This window comes from Loxodonta africana, chromosome 6 (assembly GCF_030014295.1).
Source record: "Loxodonta africana isolate mLoxAfr1 chromosome 6, mLoxAfr1.hap2, whole genome shotgun sequence".
NCBI classification, from domain to species: Eukaryota; Metazoa; Chordata; class Mammalia; order Proboscidea; family Elephantidae; genus Loxodonta; species Loxodonta africana.
Genome location: NC_087347.1, coordinates 3,653,163 through 3,673,732, shown reverse-complemented (window position 1 = coordinate 3,673,732; position 20,570 = coordinate 3,653,163). Strand labels below are relative to the sequence as shown.

General features: G+C 46.6%; 1 protein-coding gene across 18 annotated transcripts in view; it reads right to left on the bottom strand.

Annotated features, from left to right (window-relative positions):
* Nucleotides 1-20,570, bottom strand: part of HDAC4 (histone deacetylase 4) — a 338,607-nt gene that overhangs the window by 159,235 nt on the left and 158,802 nt on the right. For all 18 annotated transcript variants that reach the window (XM_064286430.1, XM_064286436.1, XM_064286431.1 and 15 more), the window contains one exon: nucleotides 16,945-17,016. In XM_064286430.1, the coding sequence (XP_064142500.1) occupies nucleotides 16,945-17,016 (72 nt within the window). The remainder of the gene's footprint in view (nucleotides 1-16,944; nucleotides 17,017-20,570) is intronic.

The window sequence follows — 20,570 nt, the reverse complement described above, 5'->3', positions numbered from 1 at the left end:
CTTAAATTTTAGTTTAAGTCTTTTAGTGGGTTGAACAGTCTAATGGCATTTGAATTATCAGAATTCTTTTAAGTCTGATGCAAGCACTTTAGTAAAACACCCCTAGTGAATTCGTGAAGTAGAATTTACCTGCAGATGTCAAACTTAAAGATGGCCATGGTTAACTTATAATTCTTAAAAGTGAAAGACTTGATAGGAATTAATTTCAAAAGTAATGCAAAGTCAAAGAGAGTCAATTAAAAAAAAATTCAGACAAAAATATCTCTAAACATTCTGATTAACCCTATCTTTAAAGAGCTTCAGATATAACACATAATAATCCTGAGACACAAACCTGATGACATTACACTGTGTCTCAAGACCACCATGTGCCATATCAAGAATATCCCAAGACTATCAAGTCTCTAGACATCTTAAGAGTAATAAACACTCCACGAGTAAATGACACAAACCTCCCCCAGCCAAAATCAATGGCCTTGATGATGCCAGGCTCAAAAGAAACAAAGCAATAAAATCATGACAGTATGCACTTATTGTCTAATATCAGGAAAAAACATAAATGGAACCACTAACACATAAATTTTTAACCCAAACAAAATCAGGCACTTTTCTTGATTTGACAACATGTTTCATGTAACTCGACACTTTAAATGAATTTTTTTTTTCTTTTATAAAGCAGAACAAATCTTTTGTGGCTCTCCACAAAGTTTACAAGTTGTCAGGAGCCTATCATAGGTCACCAAGAAACAATACTTAAGTTATTTAACTAAGGATCCTAAAGGCAAAATTCTTAGCTTTCCTTAAAGCCATGTGGTCGGGTTTTTGACTTAGGAATTTATTCTTTGGAAATCTGGCCTTTGAGACAGATTGTACAAAAGATGACATTAACTCTTTAACCTAGTAGTCAAAGAAAATTTTGCAATTTTAACAGCAAAGAACTTAATTCTTTGCTTTATGACATTTAAATTCTTAAAAAATTCTCATAAATTAATCCACTAAATTTTTAACTGCAATAAATAAAAACTTTGATCATATCAAATAAATTTCCTTGTAATAAAACTTTTAAATTTCCTGTGCTTGTTCTATGTATTTCCTAGAGTACACTACTTTAAGTGCAATGGTCACATACTTATTATCAGACCTAAATATATTAACATCTTAAAAAAAAATTGCCATAGAGTCAATTCCAACCCATAGCGTCCCTATAGGACAGAGTGGAATCACCCCATAGGATTTCTAAGAGGAGGCTAGTGGATTTGAACTGCCAGCCTTTTGGTTTAGCAGCCACAGCTCTTAACCACTGCTCCAGCAGACTCAAAATCAACTACAGTTCAAAAGACTCAACTTCTGCTTTTTCAGCAACAAGCGGCTAAAGGTTCAACTTTTGCTTTTAAGATTCTGCTTTTAATGTTGACATAAACACAAAAACTTTGTCAGATTAAGATTATCCAATGCATATAAATATTTATTATCAAACTGATCAGAGTTAAGTTCTTTGAAAGGAGTATTATAGCCTAATTTAATAATACCATCCAGAGACAAGAAATTATTACATTTTCATAACCCTGTCTTTTGCATGTTTTATAGGATCCTCACAAAATCTTGGAAAATCTTTAACAACATTGTGTAATTCTGTGCAAGTGCAAGGAACAAAGGATATAAGTTTAAGGAACAAAGAAAACACCAGGCTTAAAGTTTTCCCTGGTGAGGGGATGTTCAGATAAGGTATTTTCAGAAGAAGATAAAGAGGAACTACCACTGGAGGGGCAGAAAGTGCAGCTACAGAGCTCTGGTGTTGTAATTTTCTATTCTGTTTAGTTAATTTAGACACAGAAAGTTCAGCAGAGAAGCTATTTTAGTTTCTTGATGTCTTTTAGAAACTTCAAAATACTAATTAAAATAGGCATCTCATTGTTTCTGCTAATTTGGGAGCCTTTCTTATATAATTTATTGCACAGAGAAGTTAACTTAGTCAATTCAAAAGATTCCTAAGGTGGCCACATATCTTTTAGACTGTCCTTTTTGGTGCACCATTTGACAAATGATAAAGACTTAAAAATTAAATGAGACAAACTATGCCATGTTACATAAGACAAACCCTAAGACTGGTGTGGGGGTGGGGTCTGAATGCCTCTAACTTCAAAGGACGGAAGGAGAATCAAGATCAACAGCCCAAGGCTGATTCCTTGGAGGCAGAGGTCAGACTTGCCTCCTCTCCCTGCCATTTTTACCAATTCGGACACCAACCAGCCCTCCCACGGCACTCTCTACTGCTCTGCTAGGTATGATAATTCATTGCAATGGCCACACAAAACTCCCAGACAATACTCATGATTATGGGGTTTATTTAGGGAAGTAACAGGTTACAATTCAGATTCAGGAATGCTAAGGATGCAGTTCTTCTATCAGGACAGCCTCTTTTAAGCTCTCCTCAAAGGCATGACTCTCTCTGGCCCTCAGCCTCTGCTCTGCTCTGCTCAGGCAAGTGTTACAAAGCTCTTTTAGCTCTGGCGATAAGTGACCAGAGGAACCTCATTCCGCCAGTAATCCTTGGCCCAACGGCACCCAGCTTTAGGTCTGTGGGTCAGCAAACCTAGCTCCACCAAGTGCCCGGAGACACCCTACTCCATCAGCAAGCTTCCTACCCAAAGGCACTCAGGTATCTTGCTCTGTAGGCCAGGAAGCCCACCATGCTGTTTCCTGTTGCCATTTCTCTGCCACTGCTTCTTGCTGTCTTCAGTGTTGCAGCTCTCTCTCTCTCTCGGTCTTCTAATTCCAGAAGCTTCTCAGCGCAGGGATCGCGGGTCCAAAGGACATGCTCTGTTCTTGGCTCTCCTTCCTTGGTGATGGAGGGATCCTCTCTCACCTCTGGGATGGCTCATTTCAAGCCCAGTGGGATGGCAAAACCAACCAATCCCATGGGGGGGGGCACAACTGCCCTATATCCACAGTCCCACCCAATCACTTGGGTGAGAGTTACGAGACCATGGCAAGAACAGCCACACAAAAGCAATGCATCGCACTACACAAACATATAAATACAATAATAATAAACAAAAAAACCCAAACCTGTTGCCATCGAGTCAATTTTGCCTCACAGGGTTTTCAATGAGGGGCTGGTGGATTTGAACTGCTGACCTTTTGGTTAACAGCCAAGTTCTGCATCACCAGGACTCCACAAGAATAACACCCTTAAAAGGGAGTCCATTTGAGAGGATACTGAAGAATTTTTGGTTGGGATAAATTTAATTTTCTCTTTTTCTTGGGTGATAAGTTCCTGTTTTCTTTCCTTGTCGTTGTTGTTAGGTGCCATCAAGTTGGTTCTGACTTATAGCGACCCTATGTACAAGACAACAAAACACTGCCCGATCCTGCACCATCCTCACAATCGTGGCTGTGTGTGAGTCCACTGTTGCAGCCACTGCATCAATCCATCTTGATGAGGGTCTTTCTCCTTTTCACTGATCCTCTACTTTACCAAGCATGATGTCTTTATCCAGGGATTGTTCTTGCCTGATAATATGTCCAAAGTATGTGAGATGAAGTCTCATCATCCTCACTTCTAAGGAGCATTCTGGCTGTACGTCTTCCAAGACAGACTTGTTTGTTCTTCTGGCAGTCCATGGTATATTCAATACTCTTCACCAATACCATAATTCAAAGGTGTCAATTTTTCTTCAGTCTTCCTTATTCATTGTCCAGCTTTCCCATGCAGATGAGTCAAATGAAAATGCCATGGCGTGAGTCAGGTGCACCTTAGTCCTCAAAGTGACATCTTTGCTTTTTAACTCTTTAAAGAGGTCTTTAAAGAGGTAAAAGCAGAGACAAACAAAAAGAGAGCGGGACCTCCTATCACCAAGAAAGAAGAGCCGAGAGCAGAACAGTCCCTGCACTGAGAAACTCCTAGACTCAGGGGAAGACTGATGACAAGAACCTTCCCCTAAAGCCAACCGAGGAAAAAAGCCTTCCCCAGGAGCTGGCACCCTGAATTCAACCTCCTAGCCTCCTAAACTGAGAGAATAAATTAATGTTTGTTAAAGTCATCCACTTGTGGCATTTCTGTCATAGCAGCACTAGATAGCTAAAGCAGAACTTGGTGTTAAGTTCCCCTTTTCTTTGAGTGCTTTTCTCTTTTCGTAATTTTACGGCACTCTCCTTTTTTATGGCCTGGTTTCTTACCATCATAACGTATCTCAGACTTTGTTTTGAAAAGGGTCAGGGAACTGACCAGATTTCAGCTGGAGCCTGCAAAGGTTGTAGTTTCAATGTCATGAATTTGTTTGTTAGTTTTGTAAAGTGTTTAATTAATTCTGCCCATTATGGAAGGAGTCTATTTATAAACAGAATTAAAGGCTATGTCAACATTCTTTGTCACAGACCTGGATGTTTTTCAGAAACCTTAGCTACAAAGTCTTGGTAATTGTATATATTTTTATCTTTTTCTTGTTTATAACATTGAACTTTTGCTTGATCTATTTTCTGAGGAAATATTTTGGGAATTGCATCTAAAAGTGACCTAGCTATACTTTTAACTTGCTCTAATAATTTAGTACCCAAGACAGTAACTTTAATAGCTAAAAATTGTTCTGAGCTTTTCCAATTAGCTTGCTTAACCCACAGTTGGCCTCCGCCTGGTCTTACTAACATATTTTTTAATTGGTATAAATCTGACAATCCTGGTTCACAGGTTTCTATTAAAATTCTAAATTTTTCTGGGGTCTTTGCGAGGATTAGGAAATTCCTTTACTATCGCATGAAGTTCCGCTTTTGACCAGGGAGAAAAGCTGATTCGTAGAGGCTTATCTGTCTCCTCTGGATTCTTAACTTTACTAGCTATTTTAAGGAGCCCTGGAGGTACAGTGGTTAAGAGGTACAGCGAGCTATGGTTGCTAACCAAAATGTCGGCAGTTCGAATCCACTAGCCACGCCTTGGAAACTCTATGGGGCAGTTTTACTCTGTCCTAGAGGGCTGGATTGCTATGAATCAGAATTGACTCAATGGAAACAGGTTTAGGTATTTTTATGATACACGGTATTTTTGACAGGGAAATGTAAGGTAAAGAGGACAAAAGAAGGACAGCGAGTATAGAAAAGGTTCTGAATCTAGATGCCCCATTGGTATGGCTACCAGTAGAGTCATGCTCTCTTGCTACTACCACTAACAGAGGCACGCCCAGGCGCCTGTCCCACTGCTGCCACTAGTGGAGACATATTTGATGCTGGCAGAGACTTACCACTTAGGGCTGGCACAGGCTTACAAAAGTACAGTCTTGCAAGACCAGATGAAACGTTTAATGAGTTCAGGAAACAGTTGAATTTAACACAACCAGCAGGCCTCTGTGCCTTGATCCAGTTTATCCTGAAACTTGCCTGGACAATTAACTCATAAAACAGTCTCTTAGTTATCTAGAGATGCTTTAACAGAAATACCACAAGTGGATGGCTTAAACAAACAGAAGTTTATTCTCTCACAGTCTAGTAGGCTAGAACTCCAAATTCAGGGTATCAGCTCCAGGGGAAGCTTCCTCTCTCTGCTGGTTCTGGAGGAAGGTCCTTGTCATCAATCCTCCCCGGGACTAGGAGCTCCTCCACGTGGGAACCCCACATACAAAGGACGCGTTCTGCTCCCAGCACTGCTTCCTCTTGGTAGTATGAGGTCCCCATGTCTCTCTGCTCACTTTTTTCTTTTATATTTCAAAAGAGATTGTCTTAAGACACTATCTAATCATTTTAGACCTCATCAATAATATAAATGCCGCTAATCCATCTCATTAACATCATAGTGGTGGCATTTACAACCCATGGGGAAATCACATCAGATGACAAAATGGTAGACAATCACACTACACTGGGAATCATGACCTAGCCAAGTTGACAGGTATTTTTGGGGGACACAATTCAATCCATGACAAACACTGAAAGCAATCGACAATAGAAGAAAAGCCGCCACCAATTAGTGTGATTTGTGAGTTAAGAGAAATGTGCAGAAAGACCAATTTAAAAAGAAAGACAATCTCGCTAGCTCAAAGCCTTCAGGAGAATCAAAACACAACAAGCAGGCCTCTGTGCCTGTTCCTTGGTCGGGTTTATCCTGTCACAGGACTCTTTAAGTGCTGGAAGTAGCTGGTGACCACCCTATTGGCATTTAATTGGCCGTCCTGCACCTGATGCTTTGTTTTGGCCTACGGAGCCTGAGATTCCTCAGAGAGCAAGCTTCAATCACTTAAGACAGTTTTAACCCTGCAAGGACCAGAGAGACAGACGGACAGGAGTGTACAACAGAAATAGATCCCTCAATAAAAGCCTGAAGAGTTCTACACAAGGAAGAAGAGCTCAAGAGTCCGAGAGCTGCAAAGGAGCTCGGCTGGTACTGAAAGCCCACTTCCTCGATGTCCTGAAGCCACCTGTGGATCCCACTTATGACACCAGAAATGTCGCAGAGAAAAAAGTCGGAGTCTCTACACTTAAAATTAAAAAGTTTTATTGAGAGAATAATTACAGTTTAAACCTGGGAGACACAAAGTACAAACAGCAAGTACTGAATGGAACAGGTGGAACAGGCAATTTTTATACAGAGAATTTGGAACTAACAAAATCAGGAACTATACATTAAGCAGTTACAGGAGAATCAATAAAGATTATAATAGTTACACCCTGATTAGATATATATTAGTTACAGTAAAAACTATGAATATTTTAAAATATGCTAAGTAACTTACAAAATGAAACTACAATGGGTTAATCCTTTACCTTTGATTGGCTGGTAATTTATGACAGACCACAAGTTTCAGCAAGAGCCTTCCCAGAACAATTTCTAATAATCTTTCAAGCACACTTTCTGAGAACAGCAGAGCAGAAGTAAGTTCTGGACAATGGTCAAGAGAGCAGGAGGGAATCCGGCCCACATCGTGGACAGAAGCCTCACCAACGCCAAGAACGTGGATTTTAGGGCCCTTACACACAAAAAACATTTGAACTTAATTCAGACGAGTTCTTTGCCACTGCACAAAAAGCATCACCCTTCTTCCATTGTCCAATCATGTTTATCATTTTCTTTTAAAGCCTCACCAGAAACACATTGAACATCCACATCTCCAGCAACATTCTCTGGCTAGCACTGTATGTATTCTCGAAGACGACAGAATCTTTCTCTATACCTCTCCTCACTTCCGTCAGAGTCCTCAGTGGAACCACCTTTGATGTCCATAATTCTACCAAGAGTCTCTTCAAGGCAGTCTAGGCTTTTATTATTAAGCACCTTAAAGCTCTTCTCAACTCATTACCCCACTTCCACATTTTTGGTAACTACTAGAGCAGCACTCTGCTCCTGGTACCAAATTCTTAGTTATGTAGTGCTGCTATAGCAAATACCACAAATGGGTGGTTTTAACAAATAGGCATTTATTTTTCACAGTTTAGGAGACTAGAAGTCCAAATTCAGGGTGCCACCACTAGGGGATGGTTTTCTCTCTCTGTCAACTCTGGGAGAAGGTCTTTGCCCCCTTTCAACATCTGTGGAAATATCCATGTTTCTTGGCATCAATCTTCCCTTGAGTCTAGGCAGTTCTCAACACAGGGAACTCCAAGTCCAAAGGATGTGCTCCACTCCCAGCTTTCCTTTCTTGGTGGTAGCCAGGCCCCTCTTTCTCTGCTCTCTTCTCTCTCCCTTTTATCTCTTGAAAGACAAAAGGTGTGACTCAAGCAAGGGCATGACTTCAATAAGGGGGTGAAGGGTGGTGACTTAAGTAAGGCAGTACTTAAAGGGTGTGGCTCAAGATACACCCACCTGTCATGGATTGAATTGTGTCCCCCCAAAAATACGTGTCAACTTGGTTAGGCCGTGATTCCCAGTATTGTGTGTTTGTCCTCCATTTTGTGATTGTAATTTTATGTTAAAGAGGATTAGGGTGGGATTGTAACACCCTTACCAGGTCACATTCCTGATCCAATGTAAAGGGAGTTTCCCTAGGTTGTGGCCTGTTGTTGTTGTTGTTACGTGCCGTCGAGTTGGTTCTGACTCATAGCGACCTTATGCACAACAGAACAAAACACTGCCTGGTCCTGCGCCATCCTTACAATCGTTGTTATGCTTGAGCTCACTGTTGCAGCCACTGTGTCAATCCACCTCATTGAGGGTCTTCCTCTTTTCTGCTGGCCCTGTACTCTGCCAAGCATGATGTCCTTCTCTAGAGACTGATCCCTCCTGACAACATGTCCAAAGTATCTAAGACGCAGTCTCACCATCCTTGCTTCTAAGAAGCATTCTGGTTGTACTTCTTCCAAGACAGATTTGTTTGTTCTTTTGGCAGTCCATGGTATATTCAATATTATTCGCCAACACCATACTGGGAATCATGGCCTAAGATCACAACATGAAGGATAACTACATCATTACATAACTGCCAACCCACTGAGAATCATGGCCCAGCCAAGTTGAAACATATTTTGGGGGGACACAATTCAATCCATGACACTCCCCTATTTAAAATAATCCCCCCTACCCCAGAATTCTTTCTGCCCCTGCCTGCTCATTTGCCTCCACAAACTTAACACCTTCTAGCACAGTCTCACATTCCTAATATTTGGCATAATTTACAGTGAATAAGTTTGATTTAACAAGCATATTTAGAATCTAGCACTCAACAACTAGAGAACACTAACTCTTCTGAAGCACGTATTAGATGTTCATGAGAACCAGCCATAATGCAAGTCTCAACACATTTCAAAGGCGCAATAATTTCTAGCCATAATGCAGTAAATTAGACATCAATAACAAAAAGACTACTTGAAAAGCCCATACTTTCAGAAATTAAAAAAAAAAAAAAAACTTCTAAATATCTCATTTTATCATGAGATACCAATTTTAAAGAGACTACAAATTAGGACTTAGCAAATTTAGCTACATATATACCCAAAGGGAAGTATGCAGCCTTAAACGCTTACATCAAAAAGGGAAGAGAAGCTGAAGATGAAGTGGCCAAAGGCCCAACCTAAGACATCAGGACAGGAACACAGAACAAACCCACAGGGAGGAGAAGAACAGAGGTAAGAACAGGAATCAGTGAAGTGGAAACAAACATACACAGAGTACCAACACAGGCAAAAGCTGGTTCTTTGAAAAGATGATAAACAGGCAAACCAAGCCACAGTGATACAGTGTCTTCCCCCAAAACCAAATTTGCACTTCCTATAGGTTTCTCATCAAAATATCTAGACTCCCACCACCTCCACAGCTGTTCCCTGCCCCCAGGGTGCAGGAGAGATACCTGGAGGGAGGGATGAAGGGAGGCGCTGGCACAGGAGATACAGAAAATGTGACACTCCTGGCTTCCCCAGCAGCAGCCTCCCCTGAGCAGCTGTCCCTGGGTGACAGGTAAACATTGGTGGGCTAGAAGAGCAGTGCCAACTCCCTCGCCCTCTGGCTCACGACCCACCTGCTAAGCCTCCTTCTGTATCTCTCCTTCCCCCCAGCCCTGTAGCTATTTCTCAAAGGATACTTCAGCGGGTCAGACATTTGGCTCCATAAGCCTGACTGTGACAAACAGAGAACCTGCTTGGACAACGTGTACACCTCCTGGGAGGCTTCAGAAATGGAGACACTTCCTTAAAAGAGGGTACTCTGCTCTCCTAGAGGACAGCTGTGCGTGTGACTACAGCATCATGTTGCTTTAAAGTGGGATCATTAAAAATGAAAATTGTTTCAACCGGACTGTAACGGCGTCATGTGGACAAGTTACCAACAGCGTTCTCCAGCAACCTGCTAAAAGCACTCTTAAACACTATTCGAGGGTTCCAACGGTCCTCCTGATACACTGTATTTACACACTTATAGCTTTAAAGTATATAAACCAAAGCTGGAAAGAAGGGAGGAAGGAGAGAAAGAAAAGAAATAGGTAAAATACAAAAACGTTCTTCACCAATACATAACAGTGCTGGCCTCAGTGATCCTCCAAATGCATAAACCACAATTCTGAGTTAGGAGAAAAAAAAACTCTTCTGCCTAAAAATCACTTAAAACTTTCAAACATGCAGAAAGATGTTAAGTGATGGTTCCTTACTTCCCGTACGGAAACAGATGTGAGGGCCTTGCTACAGCTGCCCATGCTTTCTCCCTAAGATGGAGGAACCGCCAGCCCCCCAACTTCAGCACCATCAGGGTTCTGTGTGGTGCAGACATTCCGAGCCAGCCAGCCAGCCTAAGTCATAACTCGGAGACAACCAATAAATGTTTTCTTTCTTACTATTCGTATTCCTTCCTTCAGGCCAGACAGTGAGCTCTTTATAAGTCTCATGGTCTACAGCAACAACAACAGTATAAAAAGTAACTGGGGTGGAACAACTCCTGATAAACATAAAAACCCAAACAATCCAATTTTCACCCAGGATAGGAAGGGCCTTTATCTGTCCACCTTCCAAACACCAGGGATATTGAAAGATCAGCTGGGAAACGAGGCAGCGGATACCAGATACCGTGGCAGGGGGCAGGAGCCCCGGTGGGCCGGGGGTGTGCATGGGCTCAGGCCAGTGGGCAGTATGACACCAATTCAGAGGCATGGGGAGGGGCATGTCTGGGTAAAAATGGCGGCCTGAACCCAACCGTGTCATCCAGCTCCCTCTGAGATCCCACTCAAATGGTACGTGGATTTTTAAAAAAGACATGACCAACACAGACAGAAATAAAATGGGATAAAAGTGCAGCAACAAAATTCTGCATGTCAGAAAGATGGAAGACGAATCAAGGGTAGCTGTCTTATCATCGCCACGGTTGGGGAGGGAGAAGCTGTCTGACCTAGGGGCAGCCCCTGGGCTCAGGAGCAGCAGCACCCAGCCTCTGGAGGTGCAGGTGGTGCCCAAACCAGGAGATGAACAGTTGTTCAGGCCCCTCCCTCACCCCACGCAGACAGCAGATCCCTGGAGAGTCATTTTCTGGACAGGCGAGGGTACTGTATCAGAAAGGTAAAATAGGTGGAAAAGTGCATGCTAACCACGAGACACCATGGTCTCCATCTCCGAGAATCTGGCAGCCCGGCAGACACGCCCTTCACACGGGGGTGGAAGGTCTGGTCAGCTCGCTGGAGAGATGGCTCCCGAGCAGGGCAGGGGAGCCCCAGATGCTAGCACCTCCACAGCCCCCAAGGGGCCCATCACCCTTTGGGTCCCCGCTCCTAAACACAAGCAGACAGCAGCTCCCCAGACATGCCAGGGAAATTTGTATCCCAGAAGGTAGAGACCAAAGTGGCAGACAACCAGCACACAGAGGAAACACAGTGTGCAGGGACAGAAGGCCCAGGATGGACAGTGTGACCCTCAGACAGGCAGAGGAGATGCCCACCCAGGATAGCCTAGTGGGACAGGCAGGCATGGCCCCAGAGGCAGAGGGGCCAGGAGATGGGCACACTGACGCAGGCTCAAGGAAAACTGGTTCCAAACCAAAACGCTCTGCCCAGCAGGTTAGCACCCACACATCACAGGCCGCCATGGTTCCAAGCCCCAGGAAGGTGAGACAGGGCCTTCCCAGGGGAATCAGACGTGGTGCCCCTGAAGACAGAGGCTTACTTCACAACTGTGCTAGGGACTGCCTCAGTGGAGGCTTGGGGGCTATGCTGGGAGCTGTGGGTGCAGCACCAGCCCCCCCAACACTGCTCCCTCAGGGTTGCCTCAGGCCCTTTGCTCTCTCGGCCAGGAGAGCACAATGCAAGAGAAAGCCACCTGGCCAGGCAACACGTCCAATCCAGTGAGCCCGACACCAGACCTGGCAACATGTCTAATCCAGTGAGTCTGACACGTGGCCACCTGAGCAGCCAGGCCAGCAACTCCGCCACACATCGTTGTGCAGACCTGGACCCTGTGTCCCTTCTCTCCACAGCCCTCTGGCATTCAAAAGTGTATTGCCGGGGAGCCCTTGATTTGGTGACATCTGAGTAAAGAAACGGGAGCAGAGAATAGGAATATAGGAAAAAAGGAAAGAATTCAAGAAGTGGTCCAACTAGAGAGTGATGGAAACCACCAGAAAAGCCACTCCCTTCTGCTCCAGGCCAGCTGCCCTTCACCTTCCTGCGCACTGGGACCCTCAGTACCACAGCTGCCGCCCTAGGTTCTGGAAAAGCCGAGAGAATGCAGGAGCACAGTCAGGCACAGCCCAAACACCGAGCCGACCCTGACCTGGTGACCCAGTGTGTCAGAGTACAACTGTGCTCCACAGGGTCTTCAATGGCTGATTTTCACAAGTAGATTGGTAGGCCTTTCTTCTGAGCTGCCTCTAGGTGGACTCGAACCTCCAAACTTTCAGTTAGCAGCTGAGCACGTTAACCATTAGCACCAGCCAGAAACTACAGTGAGTACTTCTGTAGTAATAACACAGTGTGGAGACGATACATAACGACTCCAGGATAATGACCACCTCTGGGAAGAGAGAAAGGGCATGGCCTGAGCCATCACTGTCACACTTCATTTCTTCACAAACAGAAAGACACATGAAGCTCAGGACTAATATTAATACCTGTCATATCTTCAAGGTAGGCAATGGTTGTGCGTTTTGTCTTTTATGATGTTGTTGCTCAGTGCTGTAGAGTCGGTTCCTACTCACAGAGACCCTATCCTATGTACCACAGAACGCAACACCGTTCGGTCCTGAGCCATCCTCACAACGTTGTCATGCTTGAGCCCACTGTTGCAGCCACTGTGTCAATCCACCTCGTTGAGGGTTTTCTCATTTTTGCTGACCCTGTGCTTTACCAAGCATGATGTCCTTCTCCAGGGACGATAACATGTCCAAAGTATGTGAGACACAGTCTTGCCATCCTTGCCTCTAAGGAGCATTCTGTCTATACTTATTTCAAGAGAGATTTGTTCATTCTTTTGGCGGTCCATGGTATATTCAATATTCTTCACCAACACCATAATTCAAAGGTGTCAATTCTTCTTCGATCTTTCTTATTCATTGTCCAGCTTTCACATGCATGTGAGACTGAAAACACCATGGCTTGGGTCAGGCACACCTTAGCCCTTAAAGTGACACCTCTGCTTGCTAACACTTTAAAGAGGTCTTTTGTGGCAGATTTGCCCAGTGCAATGTGTCATTTGATTTCTTGACTGCTACTTCCACGGGTGTTCATGGTAGGTCCAAGTAAAATGAAATCCTTGACAACTTCAACCTTTTCTCTGTTTATCATGATGTTACTTATTGGTCCATTTATGGGGATTTTTGTTTTCTTTATGTCTTTTATGACAGAGGAAACTCGGGTGGTGTAATGGTTAAGAGCTTGCCTGATAACCAAAACATCAGCAGTTTGAATCCATCAGACACTCCTTGAAAACCCTATGGGGCAGTTCTACTCTGTCCTATAGGATTGCTATGAGTGAGAATCAACCTGATGGCAACGGGTTTGGTTTTTTTATGATAGGAACATTTTATAAGTGAAAATTTTTAAAATTTTTATTTCTATAAACAATCATATGTATACGTTTACGTAAAGGAAGTTAAGGTGGAAGTTGAAGAAAATGAATTAATCCAGAACAAATAGCATTTTGGCTTTCTCCTTCTACAACAAAAAATTTTACAACAAAAGTGATATTCTTGCGTGAATTATCTAAAGTCTCAAGTCAAGATAGTAAACAAAGAAAAGGTATTAACAGTGCTGTTTCATTGAAGTAAGAATTTATAAGGACTAAGTGTACTCAGAGCAGCTCTGGTGGCGCAGTGGTTAAGTGCTCAATTGCTAACCTAAAGGTTGGCCGTTTGAACTCACCAGCTTCTCCATAGGAAAAAAGATGTGGCAATCTGCTTCCATAAAGATTGCAGCCTCGGAATCCCTATGTGGTAGTTCTACTCTGTCCTATAGAGTTGCTATGAGCTGGAATTAACTCAATGGCAATGGATTTTGGTTGAAGTGTTATTTAAAGAAAAAACAGAAACTCACTGCTGTCGAGTTAATTCAGACTCACGTGTCAGAGTAGAACTGCTGCACAGGGTTGTCTTGGCTGTGACCCTTCTGCAGATCTCCAGGCCTTTTGTCCACTGCACTGCTGGACGGGTTTGAACGTCAACCTTTAGGTCAGTAGTCAAGCACAACAAACTCCGCCACCCAGAAGAACCATAATCAGAAAGAGAGTTGTGTTGAGTGGCCATCATGTACGGGAAGGACGGCCAAGGAAAGAGAGGAAGCACGACAGGGGCCAGGATCTGTGCATGTTTCCCACTCAGGGCACAAGCTTTGGGTTCTAAAGGAACACGCTCGATTATATACATCAGCTGGTCTGGGTTCTGAAGGAACACGTTCCTACAGTGAGGCTGAGGTCACTCCTACAGATTATATACATTGGCTGGTTTTCATAGCGCCCAGTGTCAAATGAGTGCTTAAGATTAAACTCAATTCTTAGAAAATGCACAAAAGTCAACTGGGAGTGACCTAAAATATGTCTAAGAAAGTTTCTACTCTAATATCATAAAAATGCAGCTTTAAAGAAAACTTCACATTGCTTTTCAAATTATTATATAGCCTGAGATTAACATTTCTTTGTTGAATGCATTTTGAGGTAGGCTGGAATGACCAAAGCTGTCCTCGACCCACACTTGATCCCTTCACCTTAAGCTGCTCCTAAGGTGAGTCCTACATGTGCAGCCTCAGGGTCAAGGTCATGAGTGCTACCGAGCACCTGTGTCTTTTTACCCCACCAGGGGCTTGTGGGTACTGGTTTAGGGTCATTCTCAAACAGTCTGACAACCAATGTTACAAAATCGAGCAGAAAGTGCTGGGAGGGCCCACAGTGTCCCTCTACTTTTGCCAACGCAAGCCTGTTAAACCCACTGCTGTCGAATTGATTCCAACTCATAGCGGCCCTATAGGACAGAGTAAAACTGCCCCATAGGGTTTCCACTGTGGACTTTTTGGTTAGCAGCCTTGGCTCTTAACCACTGTGCCACCAAGGCTCCATGAACCTGTCAGGAGGAAGTTAAGTGACTTGTCTCAGACCCACGGGGTGCTGACCAACCTCAACCTGGCACTTCTGAGTTGGGTGGTTCTCCCCAAGGAGAAGAACGGGTGTGGAATGCCCTGGGACCCTGAGTTGCCACTGTGACGGAGACACCCCCTGCCAGCATGAGGACCTGCAAGGGGCCATTAAGTGACAACGTGGGTTGAGGAACTACTGAAAATCAGACACATATATTTGATCTTCACGAGAGCCCTGCGGAGAAGGGACCGTTAGCCCCACCTAGTAAGTGAGGAAATAAAGCCCAGAGATATTCAGTAACTTGCCTAGGGTCACAGTCGAATGCAGTGGAGCCAGGATCCCAGACGCACCCTGTTGGACACTGAAGTCCACGTCTGGCCAAGAAGCCCAGGGCCACTTAAGGTCCAACAGGCAGGCTGTACTCCCCGAGCAGAAACCTGCCGTGAAACCCGCCGGCTCCTGGCTCACGTGGAGGCCACCCACATTTACCAGCATTCACAGAGACTAGACCCCTAGGCTATCTGAAGAGTATGCTGTCTAGGCTCAGCCCTGGGCCTGCCAGGAGCTGGCCTTCAGATGCCCACGCCACACAAAGATTCAGTGTTTAAACAAAAATAACTCGGTGAAGCGAGCTCAGGAGATGAGGAAGGTCCATCTGTTGTACATGGGCCGGAATAAAAACGTAAGCACGGCCTTCATGTTCTGTTTTAAGGCTCCATCCCTGCCGCCCTGCTACAGCGTCCTGGACAGGTAGGAATGCGGGGTGAAAGCGGGTGTGCGAAGCAGCACATATAAAGCGGCCACTGTGAGCCTCCCTGCAGGAGGCCGGAGGCTGCCCAGGGACCCAAGCACCTTCTAGGAGTGTGGCAGGGAGAAAAATCCAGGCTCTGTGCCTGGGGAAGTGCCAAAAGCGGTCCTTGGCAGACCTCAGAGAATCACTATGCACAGAAAGAAACCGCTTCTTTGAAAAGTCCAGCTTTGCTCCCCGCTTGCTTTGCGTTTAAGGGAGAGGAGGGAAGGCGAGTGAATGGGCGGTCCCGTGTGGCCCGGGAAGGGGCATGCTGGGCTGGCCCACCTCCCTGCCCCAGCCAGTGTCGCCCTTGGGACAAGAGGTGGCTGCAAGGGAGCGCGGAGTGGGCAGTGGAGGGGTGGGCTGTCAAAGACCACAGAGACCAGGCCTTGGGACGCGATGGTTGCAGGTGTCCAGCAGGTCGCCCTCAGAAGCTGGCTGAGGGATCGGTGTGGGGTGTGGGGTGTGGGGTGTGAGAACGGCACTTCGTGCAGGGTCGAGTTATATTCTCATATGGCCAAGTGGCCTGTGAAGGACACCCACACACTGAGCAGAGTTCCCAGAGGAAAAGGCGCGGGAATGGGTGTTTTACAGGAAAAAGCTAAGAGGAGAAAGTCTGCGAGGTGACACAGATCTGGGAAAGGCTGCTTCAGGGATGAGACAGAGATAATGCATGTGGAGTACATGCACATTCAGACTCAGCACAGGTGGGATGGAAAATTCAGAATCACAGGTGAGGCTTCTTTCAATTAAAGGTGGGCAACCCTGTCGGCTCATTTGACCATGAAGGGCAGGGCTGGGCCAGAGACAAGGGGGCATCTGCCTGGCCACGTGCCTGGCCACAGCCTGGCCTTGTGCCTGGCCTGGCCCCAGTGCAAGCCAGGAACTCTGTGTGTCCCAGGCCCCCGCCAAACTCAGGGCCTGGGGCTGGGCCTCACACAAGCAGCTGAAACCTCAGGAGAGAGCAGGCATCCTTTAAGGCTCACAACAGAGTGGTTGCATTTCTTTGCCACTTCCGGCATCAAGCCGATGCCCAACTCATTTCTGGAAAAGATGGTCTATTAACCCAAGGAATGGAGCATCCAAGCTCAGCGAGTCTGAGAGCCCACAGCCCCCCTTTCTGTTCACACCCTCCAATAATGTGCAGCCCCACTCCCCACTCCAGGGTGCAGCCCGGTGCTAACAGGCCGCAGGCAACCTACCTGTGCTGGGCATGTGGTTCACACGGGCAGGGCTGAGCAGCTCCACCGGCTGGTCCCGGCCAGAAAGTCCGTCTGGAGAAGAGAAAAGGCACTGACTTCAGAGTCTGCTCACAGGACAGAGAATACTTCACCCTGAGGGCCTGCGAGGAGCGACCAAGCGGATAATGGGCAAACACGTGCCCTTCCTGTCTTCACGTTGGCTCCTTGTTGGCTCTAGCAGAGATTACTTCTCTCTGCAGAATCAGAAAATAAAAGACCTTCTGTGGAACAACCAAACAGTCCCCAGCTGAGATCGGCAAGACCCCGACTTCTGGCCCAGGAGCACCTGGCTGAGCTATTTTGGGTTGCTTCTGGTCTTCAGGGACCACGTTGTACCTGCTCGTATTTGTCAGGACAACCACAACAGTCAGCTTTGTTGCAGCGACCACGCTACAGCTGCTCGTATTTGTCAGGACAACCACACAACAGTCAGCCTCTCTGCAGCGACCACGCTACACCTGCTCGTATTTGTCAGGACAACCACAACAGTCAGCCTCTCTGCAGCGACCACGCTACACCTGCTCGTATTTGTCAGGACAACCACAACAGTCAGCCTCTCTGCAGCGACCACGCTACACCTGCTCGTATTTGTCAGGACAACCACAACAGTCAGCTTCTCTGCAGCGACCACGCTACACCTGCTCGTATTTGTCAGGACAACCACAACAGTCAGCCTCTCTGCAGCGACCACGCTACACCTGCTCGTATTTGTCAGGACAACCACAACAGTCAGCCTCTCTGCAGCGACCACGCTACACCTGCTCGTATTTGTCAGGACAACCACACAACAGTGAGCTTCTCTGTAGCGACCATACTATACCTGGAGTAGCCTTGAAAGTTGGTGTCAACATCCAGCATGTTTCTGGACATGGACAAAACAAGGGCACTCAGGACATTTCACAGCTCTGGGGACAGGACGTGCCCCAAGGAGTAACACCATCCCACACAGTGACACCGGCCCACTTGGCAGCCATCCCCAGAGGTGAGCCCCCCCGCCCAGGAAAGGGAGGGCTGCCTTGCAGCTAGCCTACACCACAGCTCTGGGCCTCGCCGGGAAGCAGGCCTGGTGTCGGATAGGCCTCCCCTCCCACCAGCCAGCACCCCTCCCTGACTCCCGCAACTTCCAGGTAACAAAATAAATTGTAAGTAAGCCATGAGGCACATCTGGGGTGAAGATCCTCCTGGTTGGCAGGTCCTATGTGTCCTTTACAAGCGTCCTCCAGGCCCAGAGAAACAATCCCGACTGTTTACACTGAGGGCTTGTCTCTAAGAATGTGACCATTCACGAAAGGCGGGCCGCTCAGTTGTGAACACACACACCCTGTCTCCTGTGCAACCTCCACCGCGGCTGAGACTTCGAGAAGGCGCAGGGCCAGACGGTGCTGCATTCTGCTGTACGCGGGGGCACCGTGAACGGGAGTCACGTGTCTCGAGGGCTAAGTGAGGGCCTGGCAGCGCTAGGTGTGACAGCGTTCCTTCCCGTCCCCGCACCCTCAACCCTGCCAGTCTGTGTGGACTCAAATCTAGTAACTGGGGAACTTGCTAGGAAGTCATGTGAAGTGACCAGGTTCCTCCCCAGTGAGCACCTGGGCTTCAGGGTGAGTGGCCACTGTCATTCTACCTGCTCAAATCCACTATCTGCTCCCTGTCTGTGACCAGAGGAGGTTCGGGACACAGGGCAGGGTGACCTGCAGTGGTGGGATCTGAATCTCACTGCACCAAGCTGAGAAGGGGGTGCCCAGCACTTCCCCTGCCATTTCAACTCCAGAACCACACGTGGTCTGGGAGAAGCAGGTGCTCCAGGAGGGCGAGGATGGCCTCACAAGGGTGTTGGGGACACTGAATGCCTGGATGCCTGAGGGCTGACGGCAAACTGGAGAAGCTCTGGTACTTCAAAACCTAACTTAGTGAGAAAGGTCAGAAGTTCCTGGGGTGGACATGTTTGTCGAGGCATGTGTTTTGTTACTAAAATAGATGCAAAGAAAAATTAAAATATACTGTAGCCTAGACGACTGGGAGCCCTGATGGTATAGCGGTTAGAGCTCAGCCGCTAACCAAAAGGTTGGCAGTTTGAATCCACCAGCCGCTCCTTGGAAACCCTATGGGGCAGTTCTACTCTGTCCTATAGGGTTGCTATGAGTTGCAATCAACTTGATGGCAACGTTTTTTTTTTTACCTGATGGATGTTCCCTTACCTTTCACCTGAGTAAAGATGGGAAAGGGACAAAGCCCCTCCTGCTGGGGGCTGGCCACAGGAGACGCCTGACCCCACGCCCTTCAGCAAGTGTCTGAGAAAGCACTGTCCATGGGGGTATGCCAGCCTGAACACTAACGCCCTCCTGGGAGGCGACAGCAGGGTGCATGGTCTGGACAAACCTCCCCCTCGCACCCTGTGCATCTGTGTGGACTCCACCAATCGTGTCTTCCCTGGGGCCACAGGTCAACGTGAAGCCAGCATTTCCCTGCCCTGACCTGCAGGACCCGTGGTAGGATCTTACCGGAAATCCAATGCCCTTGTGTTAAATCATGAAAGTAGGCTCTGCGTACTGAAGAGTCATCATCAGGGGTAACAAGACTCATGACAAGCAGATACCCTGATTACCCTAGGCCGTCCCTAACTCTGGGCTGAACACCCCAGAGGCGCCTCCAGCTGCCCCCCGCCCCGAGCAGGACTTGTGCCCCCACCGGCCCTGGCTCCATGTCGCCTCCTCCAGGCAGTACCTGGCCCTGCTCCTGCAGCCAAGCACTGAGATGCTCAATAAACTCACGTCGGCCAACAGCTCATCTCTGCGAGAAACGTGAGACTTGTGCTAACAGCCTTGAGTGCCCCAAACCATGATTTTTTCCTCACTGTGTAAGTTACTGAAAAATACCAAAGTTGTATAATAAAGCTTATAAATAGGGAGATGATGAACTGGGAATAGCGGAAAGGCTGGGAGTGGCTGGAGGTGGGTGGCGGGTAGCTGAGGGTTCACTATCTGCACTAGTCTTTCCACTTTTGTATTTATTTGAACTTTTTCATAATAAAAGTTCTTCAAGAGTAAAAACAAACCCTCACTTCCAATCGATATAATCGTCCCTGAAATAATACCTGCTAGTTTTTTTAGATAGTCTGTTCAGCTAATTCTTTCATTAAGATTCCTTAATAATCACCAGTTTATCATCAGCCCCCACCTGTTCAAGCACCCAGACACTCCTGACTAAGAAGCACTTCAACACATGCGCCCTGAGCAGCTAGGACGCAAACATCCACACAATGTACAAGGCAGCGTCGATGTACCAGCAGGTGCATGTGGGCACCCCTGCCACCAGGCACACGTCCCGCCCACACATGGGGTCTGCGTGGGGAAAGACAGCATCTCCACCCTAATGTAAGGTGCCTTGCTTCTGCCACATGCCCCACAAGGCTTCATCTCGAAAACCTATGACCTAATCAGAGGCCCTGGGTGATGCAAAACATTAAAACTCTCCGCTAACTGTTGGCAATTCAAGTCCACCCAGAGGTCCCTGGCGACCTACTCCCCCCCTCCCCCAAATCAGCCATTGAAAACCCTATGGAGCTCAGTCCTACTCTGACACACACGGGG